General features: G+C 45.2%; 1 protein-coding gene across 5 annotated transcripts in view; it reads right to left on the minus strand.

Annotated features, from left to right (window-relative positions):
• The window catches only part of SLC4A4 (solute carrier family 4 member 4), a 204,226-nt gene that overhangs the window by 6,870 nt on the left and 174,178 nt on the right, over positions 1-23,178 (minus strand). For 3 of the 5 annotated variants that reach the window (XM_077933740.1, XM_077933741.1, XM_077933743.1), the window contains 6 exons: positions 19,023-19,201; positions 18,691-18,763; positions 14,801-14,869; positions 10,638-10,811; positions 7,646-7,807; positions 949-1,028 (listed from right to left, as the gene is read on the minus strand). In XM_077933740.1, the coding sequence (XP_077789866.1) occupies positions 949-1,028; positions 7,646-7,807; positions 10,638-10,811; positions 14,801-14,869; positions 18,691-18,763; positions 19,023-19,201 (737 nt within the window). Of the gene's footprint in view, positions 1-948; positions 1,029-3,512; positions 3,610-7,645; positions 7,808-10,637; positions 10,812-14,800; positions 14,870-18,690; positions 18,764-19,022; positions 19,202-23,178 lie in introns of all 5 variants that reach the window. The other 2 variants (XM_077933742.1, XM_077933744.1) reach the window with 1 other exon arrangement.

The raw sequence follows: 23,178 nt of genomic DNA on the forward strand, positions 1-23,178 counted from the left end.
ACATGGGCCAGGGTTTAAAGAGAAGGCCCAGAGATGTTCCCTAACTTTGGGAGGTATGTTTCAACTGGGTGGGAAGTATTTCTTTCGTGATACATGCAGGAATAAACACACTGGCATGGAGCAATTCTAGAAGCCTTGGCCCAGAATGCCTTTCTAGATACATCCCAAGGAGAAGGCAAGTGTGGTATAGTTCATAAAGCGGATTTCCTGAAGTGGGTACCTTCCAGAGAGCCCTGATACCTGGTCATTTATACTCTACAGCAGAAAACCATACTTAGACTTGCTGGGAGGTGCTGACATCTTGTAATTCAAAGATGAGTTTACCTCGTGACCCCCAGAAGTTGCCGGGCTGCAAATTCCCATAAGTCCTCGTGACAAAGCATTACACTGTTGACTCGTGTTTAGCTTGTGGTCTACTAAGATCCTTAGATCCTTTTCACATGTACTACTGGCAATCCAGGTGTCCTCCCCCCCCCCCCATCTTATATTTGGGCAGCTGGTTCTTCCTGCCTAAATGCAGAACCTGACATTTGCCCCTATTGCATCATGCCTTCTTTTCTGGTTGTCATTTCTGTCCCACCCACCCCGCTCAAAAGGACACCGTCTGCTACACGATTGCTTGTTCTTAAGCTTCTCCCATGCATCACAGCCTGGTTCATCCTGAGTTAGACGAATGCCAGCTCTATAAAAGAGCTTTAACTTTTTATGTAGGTGACTTATTTCGCCTGGAGGGGATCGATGTTTTGGTGGCATTTTGAGAAAGTGACAAGCTTCACCGAATCATTCGCTTTTGCTGATTCTGCGTAAGGGCTTGATCCCGGCACATTTAGATTGCTGTCAAAGCTTTATTTCATTTGCAGTGGAACTTCTGTACTGGAGTTTCAACCCACCATACCAATGAATTACAAATAGTTTGCATGCAGGTCGTACATCCACATAGATCCTCACCTTGGCATTGTGTGGGAGTGCAGGAAAGGAATTTTATCAGCATGATGTATGGCGTTCAAGGAATGTTGGTGATTTTTCTCCTGTTGTTTTTTTGGAAAAATAAAATAATAATGCTTATCGACTGGTTGATTTTAGAAATCTCTACCCCTCTTTTATTTATGAATAAACTCAAAGCAGCTAAAATAAAGTTGCTATATCTTGAGCCCAGTACAAAGTTGCCCATTACTAAGGGAAGATGGCGGCCCAGGAAATCGAGTGCCACACCTCCAAGTGCAAAGAAGAAGCAGAGCTGTGTGCCATCAACATACTGCAGACAACATACTGCAAAAGTCTAGATGACGCCACTCAGTGGTTTCATGAGGCGTTAAACAGGACGGGATATTTTTGTGTTCAAGCTGCAGATCTTCAAATGTTGTTGGACTCTAGGTAAAGGTACCCCTGCCCGTACGGGCCAGTCTTGCCAGACTCTAGGGTTGTGCGCTCATCTCACTCTATAGGCCGGGAGCCAGCACTGTCCGCAGACACTTCCGGGTCACGTGGCCAGCGTGACAAGCTGCATCTGGCGAGCCAGCACAGCACATGGAACGCCATTTACCTTCCCGCTGGTAAGTGGTCCCTATTTATCTACTTGCACTTAGGGGTGCTTTCGAACTGCTAGGTTGGCAGGCGCTGGGACCGAACGACGGGAGCGCACCCCACCGCAGGGATTCGAACCGCCGACCATGCGATCGGCAAGTCCTAGGCACTGAGGTTTTACCCACAGCGCCACCCATGTCCCTTTTTGTTGGACTCTAGGGCTGCCATATTTCAATAAGTAAAAGGTCTGGACACAAAAGGTGTTGTTGTTTTTTAGGGGGTAGAATCACCCAAAAAGTTGTTTGGTCAAACAGACGCTTACTTGTTCTGTTGGCAAAAACCCGGACACTTTAATGATTTTTCGAAATTCCTCCCGGGACGCTAATTTCGCTGTGGAAATCCCGGACATGTCTGGGAAATTCCGGATGTATGGCAACCCTCTTGGGCTCCAGTTCCCATCGTCTCTGCCCAAGGGCCACCCTGCTTGGGGATTGATGGGTGCTGAGAATGCAACATCCACTGGAGCGCCACAGCTTCCCCATCTCTATCCCCGTCCAGCCTCAAGAGGGAAATGGAAAGCTCCATTTTCTTGGGATGGGGAGGACTGCGACAACTTCGGTCCAGACAGCAAGATGGCAGTTTTGTATTCAAGATGTAGCAACTTTTTAATAGACATTTGTGGTCCCATCTGACTGTTCTGCTGCCACCATAGTTAACCCTGAACCAAGCAACCCGCTCACCAGCGCTGCACCTAACTTATTCCATCTCTCCTGCATCTGAAGCTTTTGGCACTTACCGTCTTCCTGTCTACCCACCCAGCCAGCATCATTCCATTAAATTAGCATGTCTAACAAGCCCATCTCTTTCCACCATCTTCCCCTACCCAAAATTGGCAGTCTGCAAGTCTGGTTCTCTTGCTCCGCATGTTGCAATGGCACCATGAGGGCAGGTAGATTCTGATTGAGTCTACACTGATATTTCACCCCTCTAGGATATTTGCCGCTTGGTTTATATCTGCAGAGAGCTAAGCCATGCATTCTTCTCCCACCAATTCGCAAAATATCCACCTGCGAGTTTTGCACGATTCCTCCTATTCAGCAAAATGCACACCGAACCATACAAGACCTGCCCCATATGCAATCAATAAAGCAACAAACAGAAGATAGGCAAGGGAGTAAGCAGAGGTGGGGCTGCAGTGTTTTGTTCTCATTTTGAAATGAAAAAGGCAATCACGTTTTAGCACAAATTGAAGAAGAAAGTGAATATCACCCAAGCCACCTAAAGGAAGACAAGCGTGTTAATAGTTGCTACATGATTCACAGGATGACCTCTTTTTCAAAAACAACAACGACACAGTGGACAAATATTATATGCTTAAGTTCTGATTTTTGGCAGGTGAGTGGATCCTAAGGAAACAAACAGCGCGAGACAGTGGTGGTGGTGCTTCTATAAGGCTGCAAACCCAGAAGATTAGCCAGCAGGGAGGGAGAGCTAAAGGAAATCACCGAAGAGCGTTAGAAAGTGCACACACATCCACCGTGCGGGGTCAGAAATATACCATGCCATAAATGGGCTGGATTGATTTGGAGGGTTAGAAAGAGAGAAAGAGAGAGCTAGTGACGGATCTGTTAGCAGCTGGATAAAAGCAAATTAAAAAAAGTGGAGCCACAAAAGGAGGGAAGAAAGAAAAAAAGCAAAAAACCCAAAACCAACGAACTTACAAGAAAGAGATATTTTTAAAAGCCAACCAAATATATATATATATATTACATGCTGTGTAAGAAAAGACTGGTTTAAAGAAACAACATGTAGATATAAGAGGGGAAAAGAAAACATCTACGGAACAAGGGTTTTTTTTTTCTTTAAAAAAAATCAATATTGTAAGTATATATAGATATATAAACCTATATCTATATATCGCTATATAGCTGCTTTTTGGAGGTGCAACTGAGACTGAAGCAGGCATGCAAGGTGTTAGTTCTACTCACTGTCGGAAGGTTTGCTATCACTTAGGAAAGGTTCCTGTTCCATGATGTCCATTGGAATTTTAATACTTGGGACTTTTTCTGAGTAGGGGCAGTCGGACTGTGGAAGAAACGTGCACAAAATTTCTTAGAATGCTTCCATCTCGCCCGTGCGCTCTCTCGCTCTCTCTTGCCATTCCCCACAGATTTATTCAGGGCGTACCAGCCCAGCTCTGGCACTTCAGGGATTCCTTACCAACTTGCTATTGCTTTTTTAACTGCAGCATCAAGTTCGGCAACAGCTCCACCTGCTGGCAGTTAAGGAAATAACCGTGCAATGCACTTCAGCGCACTTTGCTGCTGTCCATTTTGCGAAGGTTGTTTGAATGATACTGCAGAACTTTTAGGCCAATAGGCATTTCTTTTTTATTTTCTTGCTTATCCTCATCATCCTTCTGCTCCTCCAAGCAGCTCATGGTCATCAAGTGCCAAAGCTGCTAATTTGACAGAAGTAATATGCCTTCCAGAAGGGTCTTCATCACAGCTCCAAAAGTAGTCTACTAAACTCAGGAAACAGAATGGGGTTGGGCTCCAGATTCCATCTCTGCAGTATAAGGCGGGTGTGTTTGTGGATCGGCCCAAAGCTACACCTCAATTCATAGGTCCTTATAGGTTTTGATGACCATAATTTAACCACAGAAGGCACAAATCACATGAGACATTTTGCACTCGTTTCATGAAAAGCATGGGAGCCCTAGCTGGCAACAAGTCTGAGCAGGAAGCCAATCCACCACTATGAGGATGAGCCATCAAGACCAAAGACATAGAAGAACAGGCAAGGATGGCCAATAAACCCTAATGACTGAATTAGAAAAGCCAAGTGATGGTGCCACGTTTTCTCTTGAAGTCAATGAAGGCAGACTTACAAATATGTTAAGTGCACAAAGACTGCCCTCTATTAATAAATAAATGGACCACTGCCTCTTAATTAACAGTGCAAAATCTCTGAGTCACCGTGTGTGACGGTGCAGCCGATCCTAAAGATCAAAGTGGTCAAGAGGTAGTCATGCTTCCAGGGATGTCACAGCAATTCAGTTAGTACCTGGGAGCTGTGGCACCTGAAACTAGCTGGCTTCATGACAGCTGGGCTCAGGAATTATTACGGTGGGAAAATGGAGAGAAGCTGTGTGTATGAGACAGCTGAGCACTGATGCAATTATCCTAATGCTTCTGGAAGCCTGAAACCAGCCTTCGCCAACTGGAACCAGTAAGCTAGCCTTTGCCAAAGTTATGCACTCAATGTAAGCTGGCTAGGCCTGATGGGGGCTATAGTAAGGAGAGCACCAGGATGGCAAAGGCTGCTGTAAGCAATGCTTTTGTTGCTCCCCAACTGCCTTACACTTTTACACACACACACACACACACACACACACACACACACACACTTCCTCCTTTATTCAATTTACTTATTTCTGAGGCTAGTCAGTATGGAGCTTCCTGGAAAGTTACACGCCTCAGTTGTGTCACACACACCTAGCGGCCAATAAAGACCTTTCTCAATCCGAGTTCTGCCCCGTGGGCTGCCAGTTGCCGACTTCCAGAACAGAGCATTATATAGAGCAGCCCTTAAAAGTCTTCTGCAGTTTCCATCTGCCTTAACAACATGTGGAAATGGCGACGGTGGCCTAGGGAGTCTTTGTAATGTGGAAGAACAGCTGAAGGCACATGAGTATTAAAAATGAAAACCCCCAACACAATTCAACACATTGCAAGGCACAAAGTTGGGTTAGCATGCCCGTCTGTCAGTCAGGCTCAAATACCTGGAATCAAGAGATCACCGAAAGCCACCCTACAGGCAGACACTTTTCTTGTTGCTGTTTCTAAAGTGAGATCACCAACAACACATACAATGCAGAATGTAATTGAGCAAGTCAGATGCTTTGAAAGCATTAAAACAAAAGGCAAATGAAAAGGAAAGAAAACATCGAAATAATATTCTCACTGTTAGTGTGGATGGCTGCCAAGATTGTGTGGGCCCTGAGATAGGACGGTATACTGTTCTTATCCTTATCCTTATTATTGTTGTTAAAAACAGAGAATTAACTGAAAAATCAAGACTTGGGAGCATAATAAACATGAAAAAGGAGAAGGAACATAGACTTTAATGCTGTATTGTTTTTGACACTTGATTGGAAGCTGCCCAGAGTGGGGGAAACAGCCAGATGGGTGGGGTATAAATAATAAATTATTATTATTATATAAGGGAGGGGGCGAAATAGGTTCTTGAAAATTAACCCTTCTCCCATAACTTGGGAAAGGCAAGACTTGAAAGCAAGGCTTGGGGTGGTTTTTCATGAACATATTGCCCAAATTTGCTGGGGACATATTCATATGGACAAACGTAATGTGTGATCAAAGCTGCTGATAGCAGGAATTCCTTTGACGGTTGAGACTGAAGAAAATTCAGCTGCATTCATAAGAAAGCTTCACCAGCCATCTCTCTCTCATCTCCTGGACTCGTGTTAGAACCAGCCACCCGAGAAGGTTACCAAGGGCTGTCAGGATTCACAAAAGCATTGTTGGGCAATATCACTTTTGAAAAAAGCTGGAAATACAGGAGACAGGAACCCCAGTGGGTTCAGTGCCAGACCAGGCAGGTGATGAGGCAATTCCCCCAGAGCAAAAAAAGACATTTGAAGAACTTCTATAGGTGGGTGCAAAGAGACAGACTGGGTGCCTTTGTGCGCTGTGATCCCAATGTAGCCAGACAAATATGAGGTCACTTTCACGTTTGGCTGGATGCACAAAATTGTCAGAGGGAGAAATTCCACAGGCTACTGGTGTATGCACAGCTAAAGATTACAGAAGCTTCCTTTTCAAAGTTTGCCTTTAGATGTGATGATCCTGCACTGTCAGCCAAATGCAGAAGTAACTACGCATTCAACTGGCTGAGTGGGACCACCACGTCTGCGTTTGCTCAGCGTTGTGTAGCAGAGGGATGGTTCGGAGAATTGCGAGGGCAACAGCTTAGGGATGCTCCAAATCCATTTTAGGCAGAAAAAGAGCATCAGCTGGGCTATGTCTATTTTGTGCTGCAGTAGATTAAAATCGTGTAGCCACGTAACCTAAATTCTGTGTGAATTCTGCCAGGGCCTTTTCAGTACTGACCCCGGCTTGGTAGAACGCTCTTTCACAAGAGACTAGGGCCTTGCGGGACTTGACATCTTTCCGCAGGGCATGCAAGACAGAGCTGTTCCACCTGGCCTTTGCTTTGGACTCAGTCTGACCCTTATGTTTCCCTCCCCTTATGGTTTTGATCTATGGGCTACTTTTAAAATGAGGCTGCATTTTAAATTGCATTTTAACGTGTATTTTAAATTGGTTTTCCCTCCCTTATTATGTTTTTACTGTAATTTTACTGGTGTTAGCTGCCCTGAGCCCAGCTTTGGCTGGGGAGGGGAGGGTATAAATATTATTATTATTATTATTATTATTATTATTATTATTATTATTATTATTATTAGAAAGCTGCATTCTGCAATTTGACAAAGTATTTCCTCTTATTTTGCTACTATTAGAGAGAGGTTACCACGAACCATACAAGACACGCATTTGGCTTCCCTACAACCATCAGACCAACTTCCTTCTTGTTTTTGAAAACTTTGGCAGGCATTGCCCATTTCAATATTAAATTCAGCACCTGCTGCAGAACTGTGAAATACACACAGCCCTGTGTATTAGGCGCATCAGCCTCTGTCTCTAGCATCAGACATAGCCAAGAACCTGTGATTTCATGGCTGACGTGGCATGAAGTGAAGATGTATGTGCAGTGGTACCTAGGGTTAAGTACTTAATTCATTCCAGAGGTCCGTACTTAACCTGAAACTGTTCTTAACCTGAAGGACCGCTTTAGCTAATGGGGCCTCCTGCTGCTGCCGCGCCACCAGAGCACGATTTCTGTTCTCATCCTGAAGCAAAGTTCTTAACCCGAGGTAATATTTCTGGGTTAGCGGAGTCTGTAACCTGAAGCGTATGTAACCTGAAGCATATGTAACCCGAGGTACCACTGTAATCCAAACCTGAAGAGCTGTCACAAGTTAGCCAGGATAAAAAACTTTAAAAAATAATAATGTTAACAATGGTGAAAATGGCCTTACATCTTCATTGTCACTGTCCAGGCTGCCTTTCTTTTTCTTCTTTTTCTTCTCGTCCTCTTTCTTCTTCTTGTCCTTTTCTGGAATGACGTCGTCGAGGAAACTGAGGTCGTGCTGGGAGAAGAGGTAGTCCATCGCCTTTCTGACTGCCACCAGCGCCAGGATCTATCAGGACAGAAGCCAGCACTCCCTTACTGACATGCAACATCTCCCCCAATTTTCTGGCACCAAAGCTTACCTTCTTTGCCTCACCTGATCCAACACAGGGCTCCTCCCTCAGCCTCCGGGCTGGTAAAGAAAGGGTTAACAATATTTGAAACCTGAGCGGCCGCTGCAGTCAACACGGCTTGAAATCGATCGGAGGTTCCGCCACTCAGATTCCAGGTTTCAATTTCTCAAGTCACCCGCAGGTTGGAAATAAATGGTACAATATTCAGAGATCATGATGTCAAGTGCCGCTTGTAAACTCTGCAACAGGCAGAGCTGCAAAATTGCACTGTCTTTATTGGAGATGTTCAGGAGAATGAGACAGGATTAAAAAAAAAAAAAGAATGGCAAGCACAAGGATTTCCTAGTGTAACTTTGTAATTTGCAGCAAAGGGACGCAAACATAATTTGCATGGGCGCCTCAACCTATGGGACAACTACCTCGGAGTGCTCTTATAGCAAAAACAAGTCTGGCAAGAGATATTCTGCACATGGATAGCTTTTAGCTGAGACCTTGTATAGCTGTGCGGCATATTGTATAGATCTGTGGCTTTGAGGAATATCCACCAGGAAGCGGGGAGAAGTGGGGAGGCAAGCCTCAGTTTATCTTATGTACAGACAGCGTAGAGGCAGCTGAAGGTAAGGGACATGGTGGCTCCCCTATCTGGAAATGATTATTTATTATTTTATTGAATGTCTGCACCGCCCTTCATCCAAGGATTACAGGGAGGTTCACAATATAAAAACACAAAAATACATGAAACAGTAACAAATAAAAACAATCGCCCATGATACATCAGAGTTTAAAATTCCACAGTTGGTCTATTAACCTGAGCATTGTCTTTAGAGGAAGTGGAGTGATTGGGGAAGGAAGAAATAACCAGCAGGAGTGATACCCTTTCAAAATTGAAATGTGAACATGGGCCCAAAAATGTTGACATTCCTTGATGCAAAGTGATGCACATTGGAACAACAGCAAAAGCCCTAATGACTGCACATAACTGAATTTGCCACAATTACTCTAGGATACAGTGGTACCTTGGTTTACAAACTTAATTCGTTCCGGAAGTCTGTTCTTAAACCAAGGTGTGCTTTCCCATAGCAGTGGGGGACTCAATTTACAAATGGAACACATTCAACAGGAAGCGGAACATGTTCTGCTTCCAAGGCAAAGTTCACAAACCAAAACACCTGGCTGGTTAGGCTGGCCTCAACTAGAGCCAGGGCTTTCTCGGCCGCAGCTCCAATCTGGTGGAACGCTCTGTCACAAGAGACTAGGGCCCTGCGGGACCTGACATCTTTCCGCAGGGCCTGCAAGACAGAGCTGTTCCACCAGGCCTTTGGTCGGGGCGCAGCCTGACCCCCTTCTCTGGCAATCTGCACAGAATCTTGCTTAATGGTTGCCATCAATTTGATTTTAATTAATTTTATAATGAATGTTTTTAGAATGTTGGATTATTTGGATTGTTGTTAGCCGCCCTGAGCCCAGCTTCGGCTGGGGAGGGCGGGATATAAATAAAAATTATTATTATTATTATTATTATTATTATTATTATTATTATTATTATTATTCAGGGTTTGCAGCGTTCTTAATCCAAGTTGTTCAGAAACTAAGCTGTTCTTAAACCAAGGTACCACTGTAGTATGAAAATGTCCACTCAGTGAAGGTCATTTTTTCTGCCCTCCACTTGTTTCCCCTGCCCCCATGTTGTTGCCCTGAGGAAACCACCCAGTACTTAAGGAAGGAAGAAACAGAAGGAAGTAGTAAAACTTTCCCATATTACCAAAACTCTAGCCTACAACTACCGGGCTTCCTCAACTTGAAAAAAAATCTCGCTGCTATTATGCCTGATCAGATAACGGGGGGGAAACAAACCTGAAATATATGGCTGATCCACACAAATTAAAGCTACAAGTTATTAGCCACTGACTACTGAAAGGTATAGAATCCAACTGCAAGAGGACACCTCTCTTTTTGCAAAATAGGCAAGACGGAGACATCTCAGTGGAAGGCTGGTCCAGGCTATGTATAAACTATGAATAAGTGATGAATATACAAGGCAAAACAAAGAACGTTGGCCATCTTACCAGCATACCTAATTATTTCATATCCACCCATCCATCCTTTCAAACATCTTTTGAAAACCTCTACAACATGAGGGTTCCCCTCCCCCTTTTAATCCATCAGCATTTACATAGGTGAGTTTTTTTTGGGGGGGTTAAAGAAAAAGAAAGGCCTGTTCTCTATCTCGCACTTCATTATTAAACTTAAAGGTAAAGGGACCCCTGACCATTAGGTCCAGTCATGGCCGACTCTGGGGTTGCGACACTCATCTCGCTTTATTGGCCGAGGGAGCCAGAGTACAGCTTCCGGGTCATGTGGCCAGCATGACTAAGCTGCTTCTGGCGAACCAGAGCAGCGCACAGAAACGCCTTTTACCTCCCCGCTGGAGCGGTACCTATTTATCTACTTGCACTTTGACGTGCTTTCGAACTGCTAGGTTGGCAGGAGCTGGGACCGAACAACGGGAGCTCACCCCGTCGCAGGGATTCGAACCGCCGACCTTCTGATCAGCGAGTCCTAGACACTGTGGTTTAACGCACAGTGCCACCCGCGTCCCTTATTAAACTTACTTTTCAGCAAAATAAATATGTTCAAATTGTTTCCGTCTTTGGACAGGGAAGGAGTAAAGTTGTGGAACTGTGTCACTGATCAGCAAGGCAAGTCAGGCGGCGCTAGAAGGAAGGATGGGTGCAACAGGTGGCAGTCATGATCACACCAACCTACCATGACTGGGAATATGATAGCAGCCACTGTAGACTTCAAGATCCAAAGGAGAGCCAGACACACCACTTGGAGGAAAGTGAAGAGGTGGACCCGGCGAAGGGGGACATGGCGCAGGTAGATGAAGTCAGGCTGGTGCTTCAGAGGCATCAAGAGCAGCTTCAGGCGGTCCATGAACTAGGGTGGAGAAAGGAGGAGGAGGAGAGTTCAGCAGTGTGGTGCTGGCATGCGCCAAAGCAAACGGCAGGTTTAGTTTTGCTTCTAACACCCAACTGGGGAATCAGCAAGGCTTTGGTACTGCTTTAAAGCTCAAAAGAGGTGGGAGCTGCAGGATCCTCTCCTTAAATGCACAAACGCCATCATGCAGGTTTTCTGCAGTGACAGGAAGGTTTCCCCAGTGGTCAGCCTGAGACTTCTGGCGGTTCCCTCACTGCGAGAAGTCAGGTTACAGGGAACCAGGCAGAGGGCCTTCTTGGTAGTGGTGCCTGCCCTGTGGAACGCCCTCCCAGCAGATGTCAAGGCAATAAACAACTATTTTTACTTTTAAAAGACAACTGTCTTCCCTGTTTAGGGAAGTTTTTAATGTCTGACGCTGTGTTGTTTTTAATATTCAGTTGGAAGCCGCCCAGAGTGGCTGGGGAAACCCAGCCAGATGGGTGGGGTATAAATAATAAATTATTATTATTATTATTATTATTATTATTATTATTATTATTATTATTATAGATTTGCTTGGAAATAAACCAAGCTAATTCTCAGTGGGAAAATAATAATAACCTGGGTTAGGGTTGTACACAATGTTGGTCCTACCTGGAATAGGTCTATTGAGATTAATGGTCACGACTAACTTATGTCCATTCATTGCAAAGATTCTGCTCTAACTCTCGAAGTTTCCAAGCCAAGCCAACTTGGGAAGTCACGCACTTCCACCCTTCTTCCCAGACACGCTGACTGTCAACCCCCCACCCCAGCTTCATCGGCACCCTAATGCCCCATGCCTGCCCCTCTTTTCCGCTTATCCCAGTCATTGTTGCCCAACAGAAGTGTGATTCAAGGCAAAGGGGATGTTTGAGATCATAGAGTTGGGACCACGAGAGTCATCTAGGTTTACACCCCTGCAATGCAGGTATCTTTTGCCCAAAGTGGGGCTCAAACCCACAACCTTGAGATTAAGAGCTGCACATTCTACTGACTGAGCTACCCCAGGCTCAAGCAAATCTTTTTCAGCTTTGATTTTAATCAGAGTCAAATGAGCCAGTGGCGTAGCGTGGGTTGTCAGCACCCGGGGCAAGGCAAGTAATTTGCCCCCCCTAACCCGTGGATTTGCGCCCCCTAACTCGTGGATTTGCGCCCCCTAACCCGTGGATTTGCCCTAACCCCAGATGTTGTGCCCGGTGCGGCTGGCCCCCCCTGCACCCCCCACGCTACGCCACTGAAATGAGCATTATGAGATTTGTAAAGGCTTGCTCCAAATTTGAGGTGGGTTTTCGCCTGAACTCAGATGAACTTCACCATCACCGTCACTCCTTTTCAGAGCTCTTAGTCCCAGCCTAGCCACCACTGATACGAACGTGCCAGGGCCAGCCCAAGACATTTTGGCACACAAAATGGTGCCGCAAAAGCACACATCCAGGCAAGGAGGAAGAGGTGATCTACTTTGAGGAGACCAGCAGCACCTTCTACTTCCCAAGAGGCCACCATAAAGGCACAACTGAGGAACGATGCATTCCTTGGAGGCTGAATCTGCTGCCCCTATAGATGCTGCCGCCCAAGGCAATTGCCTCACCTTGCCTCACGGGTGTGCCGGCCCTGGAACACGCACACATCGTAGTGAGGCAGGAGGAACCCACCGTGTGCATAATGGAATTGTTGCCACAAGGACAGGACGATGTGCAACTCAAGTCTTAGCTGATGATGACCTTTGTGTAACCTGAGAACCAGCGAGCGTTCCTGCAGTGTGTTGTTCTAGGAAAAGATGCTCCCTCGTCTATTTAGTTAGCTTGTATGCCTGTGCTGAGAACCAACCTCCCCTCCTCGGCCCTCCTCACTTTCCTCCACTTGAGTGATGGCCTCAGTAAAGGCCTAAGCTCAGGCAAGGATTAACAATAAACTATTTGTCCTCCGGCAGCGCCCTGGCCCTCTGCCCACAGCTGGCTAACTCTGAAGCCAGATTAATCTCAATCCAGTGAATGAAACCAAGGCCCAAATAAATCTCTAGGGGAGGACACAAAACATGCACTCCTTTTTCTATTAAGCACAGAAGAGCAATGCAATTAACAAGGTGCCAGAAAGTTAACAGAAACACGACCGGCTTTTCCTGGTGCCAGTTCCAAGATGCTAGGCTCTCTGAGGCAAAGAGCTTTTTGTGCAGCATTTTCTCAAGTGACAAGACAATCATTTTAAAAAGTGGTCGAGGTTTCAAGATTTGCCAAGTTTTATGAACCGCGAGCTTCCCATGAGCTTATGCCAACTCAGCCACATCAACTCAAGCCTCTTCATAAATTGGAGGGAGGCGGTCTCATTTTAGGGGCAAGGATAAATTCATCATACAGCTACAGAGCAGGTCCCTATGACAATTGGACCTCCTGGTATAAAACCACATTTTACAGTTAGATTCCCTTGAATTAGGTGGCAGGTGAAGATTTCGTGGCCCGATCCGCATGTCACATTTAAAGCAATTTCTCACCACTTTAAGGAGTGAATGCTTTCCTGCTACCACAGGGTATAATGCTGATTTAAATGTACAATACAGATGAAGTCTGTGTTCAGAAGGCTTTTCATGAAGTGTGACCCAGTCATATCATGGGATTTTAACTGTGCATCTATAGAAATGTTCTTATTGTCTGTTTGTTTTAAAGTTGGTAGAAATGGTTTTGTTTTGCCAAGTCATTTTTTCTGCATTTGATCTCATTTGATCTTACTGTGCACTACATCCATAACTTCAGGCTGTGAAGCAGTTTATACATTTGCAAAATAAGGAAGTACACAAATTTCGGCCACTACGTTCCAGAATCAGTTGTGCTGTTTTTCCTCCAGAGATAAATGATTAGAACTGCAAACCAATTATCTATGTTGCTTTCTATAGAGTTCGCAGTTCCACAGAGAAACATAGAGAGGCCAGTAAAAGACCCCAGTATAAGAATGTGGGTCGGTAAGAGTCCTCTGCCAAGGGGTATTAAACCCACCCACGTCATGCTTAGTTGGACAGCTCTGCTTGCTTTCCCTGAAACCCTGCACCCAGCTGATATTAACAGGCTTAGCTTTGAAGCCAATTCTTTTTTAAAAAAACATTAATAATACCTGTATTGTTTTAATTAATGAAGCGTGTATCATTTCAGGGTAGGGCTGGATTTAGGTTTGATGAGGCCCTCAGCTACTGAAGGTAATGGGGCTCTTTATATGTTCAGCTGTCCTTTGCCAACAACAAATTGTCACTGTTTTTTGTGTTGAATATTCTATATGGTAATTTATGGACCTAATAGGTATCTAAAGCCATTTGCACATGTTGCCATGCAACATGTAGGCACCCTATATATAGAAATGAGCAAACCCGTGATATTTTAGGGAGCAGGCTAGCAGGTGGGGCCCATTAGTTACATCATAGGAGCCTACACAACAGAAAACACTGTTGCTGTATGTAGATTTTATTTTATTTGTTTTTTATCTTATATTTTAGAAATGTACATCTAGTTGTTCCTTCATTTAAATTTTTTGGGGACCCCAAGAGAGTGGGGCCCTAAGCTATAGCTTGTTTAGCTTATACGTAAATCCAGCACTGTTTCAGGGGAATGGTATAAATCTGCACCACAGTCCTGTACTTTGTGTGTGTGTGATGCACATACTGGTCAATTTTCTGCATGCCTTTCTGAATGAGAACGAGATGGAAGATGAAAGGGCAGGAGACTATGTTAATCAAAATAAACAGAGTTCCAGAAGAGGAAACATATTGGCACGCAGCTGGAAGATGGCAACAATGGGGTCTCCCGCACCTTATTGGCCAACTGACTAATTGAGCCATGTGCTTTATTTCCAGGAGCTGAATGACCTACTTCAGATGTGTGAGAATGAGGAGGCTGGTTAATGTTTACCATCTCTCCTGACAAGGGACTTCTATAATGTGCACCCCACCAGTCGTAAGACCTTGGGCTGCCAAGGAGAAAGCTTACCTGAACTCCATTAAGGGAAGCGACGCCCATATATAGAAACACGCCATACAGCACAGGCATGGGAATAAACTAAGAGTGGGGGAGAGAGAAAAAAAACATGAAGTAAGCAATTCCGGGCACAATTCAAAGTGTTGGTGCTGACCTTTAAAGCCCTAAACGGCCTCGGTCCTGTATACCTGAAGGAACGTCTCCACCCCCATTGTTCAGCCCAGACACTGAGATCCAGCTCCGAGGGCCTTCTGGTGGTTCCCTCGCTGCGAGAAGTGAGGTTACAGGGAACCAGACAGAGGGCCTTCTCGGTAGTGGCGCCTGCCCTGTGGAACGCCCTCCCACCAGATGTCAAGGCAATAAACAACTATTTTACTTTTAAAAGACAACTGAAGGTGGCCCTGTTTAGGGAAGTTTTTAATGTCTGATGCTGTATTGTTTTTAATATTCGGTTGGCAGCCGCCCAGAGTGGCTGGGGAAACCCAGCCAGACGGGCAGGGTATACATACATACATACATACATACATACATACATTATTATTATTATTATTATTATTATTATTATTATTATTATTATTACCACCCAAAAGAAGCAGCAGCAACTATGTCAAAGGATATGCAGAGCACAATTGCTAACTGCAGTAACAGGCACAAGCCACTATATGGCAGGCAGTGCTTACTCAATGACCTTCCTGAACTACTTTACATTCTCCTGCTTCCAGATATTGTGATCACTTTTAAGCACCTCCAGTGCACAGCAAAGTAAGACACACACACAAAAGCACATGCCAGGAACTTTAAGGAATCAGTTCATTCCCTATATAATCTCTTAGAGATGTGACCTGCAGGAGAACACATGACCCCAGTGTGTTGAGGAAGGAATGCTCTTTACTACAATCACAGTGAAGTGAACATGACCAACTGCACGGTCAAGAATGAAAAACCCTGGGTGTTTCTCTATGTGCTCGGGATGGAGGTGGGAAAGACATGATCCAAATGTCTCAGGATTACTTCAGAATGCAAAGTTGAGAACATATGTTTAAATGCCCGAGTGGCATGACAAACAGCGAGTGAATTGGCGGAGGTACCGCAACTTGCATATGAGACAATTTGAAGTTTGTGGAAATTCACCCCCTGGGGAGCACCTCGGCAGCCACAACTAAACTCCGACCTGGTTTCTTATGACCTTGAAAGAACTCCCTAAGCTGCTCATCTTCAGAAATTCCTGTCTGGCTTGGCCTGACCTGAGCTCTAACTGGCCTCTCTCGTTTCTTCCCCGTCTCAACCTTGCAGGTAGTTTTACTGCTAGGTGCATAGACAAAGAAGACTCTCCAGTTGCTATTTCTGTTCAAATGTCCTGAGGGCATACTTATTCTTAAAAAGGAGGTATTAAATCACTTTTTGAATTTTGCCACAATGGCATCATCCTGGAACGCTTCGTGCTTTCTCTAATTTTTCTGTTTTTAAAAAGGAAAATGCTCCATTTTCTAGAGCGGGAGATGTCAGCCAACACTGGAAGGGAGGCCTAAGTTCATGGAAAACAATGAAACTGAGCCTCCATGTACAGAGGCACTGTATAGCGGAAAGCTCTTCCCACCATACCTTGCGTTACTGCTTCACTGATCCATCGTCAGATTTCATGGCTATGTTTTATGCTTCAGGGTTTGGTTACAAATGATTATATAGACCCATGCACTGGTATGCAATTCTACCTCATCTGTTAATGAACAACCCAGAAGCTGGAAGGCTGGTTGAAAAAGTTCTCTCTTTTTTTAATTAAAAAAAAAGGAATAAAAGAATTAAAGAGGATACAGGCTGTGCACTCTTGCCCTTGCCTTCTTGGTCAAGCAGGAAAAACAACATTTAAGATGCTGCACCTCTTTTTAAAGACACAGAATGCTGCTCACACGTTGCCCTGATCTGCTCTTCGTGCTCAGTATGCTATTCCTACCCAAGGTTGCAAACAGCACTAACTGCTTTATAGAGAGTCAAGCCATTTGTTCAGCTGGTGGGTCACAGCCTGACTTAAGGTGAACTGCAGCAGCAGTTTTGCTACTCTGTCATTGTTTTGGGGCTCAGTTTCATAATTTCAATTGTTCTAATTATATTTTTGTTGTTGTTGTTACCTGCCATGGGCCGTTTGGCTATGAGCACAAAATAATAAATAGTGATATGAGCCTGCAAAGCGGAAAGCAATAAAACAAAACAAAAAAACGCCAAGCCCAGATTTGAAACATATAACCCTTGCAAATTCGGGAAAATTCCATTTGAGCACCACCAGGTTAAACCACGAAGGATGGAACTGCATGTTATGAGCAGCTCAGGGCTGCTACCCAAACCAGGAACCTGCTCTCCACGCCAAGTTCCTCCCTCTATGTCACGGGTCAGCAACCTTTTTCAGCCAGTCCCTTCTCTACTACACTGCCGGTCCACCGTCCCTCAGACCATGTGGTGGGCCGGACTATATTTTGAAAAAAATATATGAACGAATTCCTATGCCCCACAAATAACACAGAGATGCATTTTAAATAAAAGGACACATTCTACTCATGTAAAAACATGCTGATTCCCAGACCGTCTGCGAGCCGGATTGAGAGGCGATTGGGCCGCATCCGGCCCCCAGGCCTTAGGTTGCCTACCCCTGCTCTATGTTGTATGCAGTACTATAACCCTCACATCCTAGAATCATAGAATTGGGGGGGGGGGGGTTTCTATATGCAAGTACAGCTGCTAGAATAGTGATTGCTGCTAGGTGGAAGGCACAAACTATCCCCACAAAGGAGGGATGGATTTGTAAACTAAATTTATTTTTGGCAGAATTAACTGCTATAAGAAGAAATCAGTCGAATCAAAAATTAAAAAAAGGTGTGGAAATGTTTTGATGAATATACGACAAAATATTGCTAAAAAAAAAAGATATGCTAATATGCCTAGATTAAAATGTGAAGTACTGGATGGAAAAAAAATTAGTAAGGAAAGATCACAAGAATATATAGATGATTTGAGAAGACTATAGAATGCAAAGATTATTGTAAATTGTATAATGTGGAGGAAATCGAGTGGGGGGGGCGGAGGGAAGTGGGAGGAGGGAGAAAAGAATAATATGATGGATTGAGGAAATATAAATGTAAATGGATGGGGGGGATGGGGAAGAAATGGTGTTGGCTTTGGTAGATTTGTAATGCAATATGTGAAAACCAATAAATAAATGAATAGATAGATAGATAGATAGATAGATAGATAGATAGATAGAATGGTAGGGGTGGAAAGGAACATGAGGGTCATCTAGTGCAGCCCCCTGCGATGAAGGAATCTTTTGCCCAATGTTGGGTTCGAACCCATGACCCTGTGATTAAGAGCCTCATGCTCTACTAACTGAGCTATCCACAGTGGCCAACAAGATGGTTCTACTAGGGGTTTCCCTTGATGTGGAACAAGGGTGGAGACCTGCATAACATGACATAGCATGAGGTCAAGGAGGGATAATTTGCAAAACATTATGGGCTGGGCAGTGCTATTTTTGGTGACAGGCTTGTTCTTCAACAAGACATGTAGTTCCACCATCCTGGTAGGGGTTTTCCAAGTGAAAGGTGCATCGTGCTTTTCAAATTGAGGGAGGCACATTCCCTGCAAGTGTTGTGGCAACTCTTCAATAGCTTGCCAAAAACACTTTTGCCCTAAAACGTTCTTGCCTGCCCTCTGTATGACTTTGCTCCCGAGAAACATTATTACTCTACAAAGGCAATGACGTTTTGAAATTCTTCTTTTACAGTAATTTATTACAGCTCCTTAAATGTGTTAGAAAAATCCTTCCACCTTAGTAGCTTTCTCAAAACAGACACACACAGCTCAGCGTTGTGTGGAGGGTGAAGCAGAGGCAAAAACGTTGAGAAATCATTTACCTTCAGAATGGGAGCCATGAAGACTGAAATGCCCGTCAGAATGAACACAATCACTCCAGTCACTCTCTGCTCCCTGAAATAAAAGCCAGCAATTATCAGACCAGTTCCTATTAGGAGTTTTCCACCGTCATCCGAAGATAGCGAATTGCCACGAAGAACTATTATATACACAACTGACTAGAGGGCCTTTTATCTCTTCATTTCTTTGGCCTGCGCTACTAAGCTAGGTTTCCTCCTACTCTCTGTGTAAGACTCAGATTATGGGCCCTGCTCCCTGAAGAGTGCCACTCTTCTCCGGTTGCCCAATGTCAGGGCCGGCCCTGCTGGCATACCTGACTCCCAGGAACTTGGGTTGCTCCCCAGGTGCAGACGTCTCCGTCTCCATCTTCAAGCTGTCAATGTGCGCGATGGAGATGACCGTAGCAGCAACGTACCAGGGAAGACCCATGAAGGAACATATAATCATTAGCACAGCGACCAAGAACAGATCCAGATGATAGCCAGCACCTTTCTGCAAAGAGGAAAGAAGAGGAAGAGTGGTAGGGTGCTTGCTGCATGTGATGGGAAGCCATGCTGGAAGAAGCACAGAATCATTACATGATCAACCTTGACCCTGTTTGCTAACTTAATTATCTTTGAAACAGCTGGATGGGTGCTTCAGAAATGGCTCTATGCAGTGGAGAAGCACATGCAAACAAGGAAAGGGGCGTATTTTTTTTATTTGACAAGTTGCAAGTAAAGGTTCCTGGGCAGGCAGGGCATAATTTAAAGTTCCTGGTGGAGGACAGCCCAGGTATGTTTAGTTTAGAGAAGAGGAAATTAAAGGAGAGACAAGACAACTGTCTTCAAATATTTGAAGGGCTGCCATGCCTGAAGGGATGGAGCAAAATTGTTGCTGCAGAATCAATGGGTGGAAATCACAGGGAATCAGATTTTAGCTTAACTTTAGGAGAGGCATCTTAGGGGTAAGAGATGTTTGACAATAGAACAGACGGTGTTGGACTCTCCTTTGCTGGTGGTATTTAAGCAGAGCCAGAGCTGAGCATGCTGTAGGATTATCCTTTACTGCAGATCCGCACTGAGTTTTGCTCCAGAGAAAGGCAAGTGCTCAACACAGCCCACCACCTGATATCTCAGTGCAAACAGAAAGCAACCTATGGAAAGCAATCATTGTTTATGGCCTGGTCAAATTGGATTGTAACCCACGTATATGGTTATGTTTTGCCTCAAGATCCACCTTTAGCTAAATCCATATCTCATCTTACCCACCCACCAGTTTAGATGCGTAACAGTTGTCAAGACTGTACAATGGCTGGCTCGCTGAAGGAACCTAAAAGCCAGGGTTGTGAAACTGTGTTTTTTTGGTAAGGCAAATATTATAGGTGTGACTCACTCAGCTGCAAAAACACAAGGAACTCGGAACCTATTAAACAAATTACAGAGCACACCTGATTCCCACAGAGGAGGTAAACACTGAGGTGGTACTTGGGTCCAGGCTGTGCATTTTAAACTGCAGGCAGGGGCTCACGTGGCTGAATGGGAAAGGGCGGGGATCTCTACACAGAGAAAACTAGCATGACAAAGAGAAGAGGAGATCTGAACTCTTCCTTCTGATGGAACTGGTCTTTCAAATACAGTCATACCTCGGGTTGAAGTAGCTTCGGGATGAGTATTTTCAGGTTGTGCTCCACGGCAACTCGGAAGTAACGGAGCGCGTTACTTCTGAGTTTTGCCGCTTGTGCATGCGCAGACGGTCAAAATGACGTCACGCGCATGCGCGGAAGCAGCGAATAGCGACCCACGGATGCGGGTTGCGTTCGCTTCAGGATGCGAACAGGGCTCGGGAACAGATCCTGTTCGCATCCAGATGTACCACTGTAGAGGGGACTTTGGGGGCAGGATGGAGCATCACAAGAGCCTTCACCCACAGTATGAAGAGGAGTTTGGATTTGATATCCTGCTTTATCACTACCCGAAGGTGTCTCAAAGCGGCTAACATGCTCCTTTCCCTTCTTCCCCCACAACAAACACTCTGTGAGGTGAGTGGGGCTGAGAGACTTCAAAGAAGTGTGACTAGCCCAAGGTCACCCAGCAGCTGCATGTGGAGGAGCGGGGAAGCGAACATGGTTCACCAGATTACAAGTCTACTGCTCTTAAGCACTACACCACACTGGCTATTGTATGAAGTACAATATAGCCCAGAAATGAAGATCTGCCATCTCAGTGACAATTGGGTCCTTGTTTATCTTTCAGCAAATCCTCCCCTCTTGACTGCATCCTTTTCCTTGTTACTGATATGCACTTTAACAGGAAGCTATTTCTGCCAAGGCGAGTAGCCCTGGTGTGTGGTGAACTGAACACTAATTGGAGCCTGGGGACAGACTCCTGGCCTCTTCTGCCGAAACCCCCGAGGAGCAACCAATCCTGAATTTTGTGGGTTTGTTTGTTCTTCCACAACTGGCAGAGAGTAGTAGGTTCTGTTCTCCCCATTGCCTCCCCACACGTCACATGAGCCTTATAAATCCAGCATCCATGGAGTGGGAGATGGGCCTCGCTAAGAGATGCCGTTATTATCATTTACATAACACCATTAGCGAACATGGCAATGTAGGCTCTTTGGCCTGAGAAATCTAAATCTAAATTCTGACAGTGGGGGAAAGATAACAAGGAGAAGTGGGGGGAGAGAAAATGAAGGTTAACAGGATGAATGCACACAAACGTAGTGGGCTTCAGTCTTGTTTCAATTCCTGGTGATGACTAAAGAGCAAAGCTCCATTAACTAAGGAGCTTTCCATAGAATCACAGAAGTGTAGAGTTGGAAGGGACCCCAAGGGTCATCTAGCCCAACCCACAGCAATGCAGGAATCTCAGCTAGATTCAGCTGGGGTCTGAATGGGACGAGGGATAGAGGTGAGAAGCGGTACCACAAAGGTGTTTTAAGAATTTTGGGTGTAAGGGGCACCAGCAAAGAATGGGTGTGATCCAGCGTTCCCCAAACTGGTGCCCCCAATGTGTTTTGAACTACAGTTCCCATCATCCCTGACTGCTGGCTGGGACTGATGGAAATTGTAGTCCAAAGATGCTGGATGGTACTAGATTGTGGGTGGCTTGCATAATCATTTGGCAGAACGGAAGCTCTATGCACAGCTGGCAGCATACGAATTGGAGTTACAAAGGTTGTTGAGAGTCTGATTTAAAAATGTGCTCAACTACAATCAAGATATAAGGAAAAGGGAGAATGAATATGATGCCACGGGTGGGAACTCCGAGGCCCAAGGTGGTTAACAACCCATTGAAATCAAGCCCTCCTAGCCACTAATAACATGGCCTACCATATGAGCTTGGACAGATGGGGCTCATCCACCTGGGAAGATAAACCCATCTAGGAGAAGGGATACTCTGATCCTAAACCTCCGCTGCCATGCGGGATATCTTTGGGAGAAGAAAAGGAAGAAAAGGCTAAGGAATAAACCCTACACAAATCAGGAGTGGAGTTCCTAAGACGGGTGGATGGTGCCTTGCATGCCTCCTTCCAGCAAATCCATCAGCCAAGCTGGTGCCAAACACATTTGCTCTGCTTTCCTCTGGACCACATCAGCAAAACCAAGAGGAGGGTCTTGTCGTCTGGGCAGCCCAGGACCTCCACAAACACTGCCCAGGCTTGTACCCAGGGGTGGTGCTAATGCAGCGGTTTGACTTCACCTCCAGAGGCACACCCCATGCTGCCCAAATGTTCATTTTGCTTTGGCCAAGTTGAGGTGACAAACGTTTTTGTTGCTCAGAGCTGTCCCTATGGTCCTGAATAGCAAAACAGCAGCAGGAGGAGGAGAAAAATGGTATCCGGAGCCTTTCTGGTCAGAGCCTTTCTGAGAGCCAGTGTAGTATAGTGGTTAGAAGCAGTAGTCTCGTAATCTGGGGAACCGGGTTCGCTTCCCCGCTCCTCCACATGCAGCTGCTGGGTGACCTTGGGCCAGTCACACTTCTCTGAAGTCTCTCAGCCCCACTCACCTCACAGAGTGTTTGTTGTGGGGGAGGAAGGGAAAGGAGAATGTTAGCCACTTTGAGACTCCTTAGGGTAGTGATAAAGCAGGATATCAAATCCAAACTCTTCTTCTTCTCTTCTTTCTGGGCCCAATACACAGCTTGGCACACAAACATGTGGCAGAAACAGGAAGATCCATCTGCTGCACCCCCAGAGGAGCTTAATGCTCTTGCTGAATATTATACATAGGTAGCTCAGGTGTAATTCCAGCTGCTCACCTCACATTTGGGCATGCAGAATTAGAAGGAAACTGCACACAGCTGCCATTATTACCCTCCTTGCAATTGTAAAACAGTGCTATGGAAAGTTTGACAGCTGTTCAAATCCTCCTTTGGTTGCTGCTACAGAAGGTGAAGTAACTACCTCTGGGAGGGGGTACATGACGAACTTTGCTAGCAACCTACAGAGACTGGTGCCCTTCTTCTGCAGCAGATGTGGGACCAGGT

This window comes from Podarcis muralis, chromosome 9 (genome assembly GCF_964188315.1).
Source record: "Podarcis muralis chromosome 9, rPodMur119.hap1.1, whole genome shotgun sequence".
NCBI lineage: Eukaryota > Metazoa > Chordata > Lepidosauria > Squamata > Lacertidae > Podarcis > Podarcis muralis.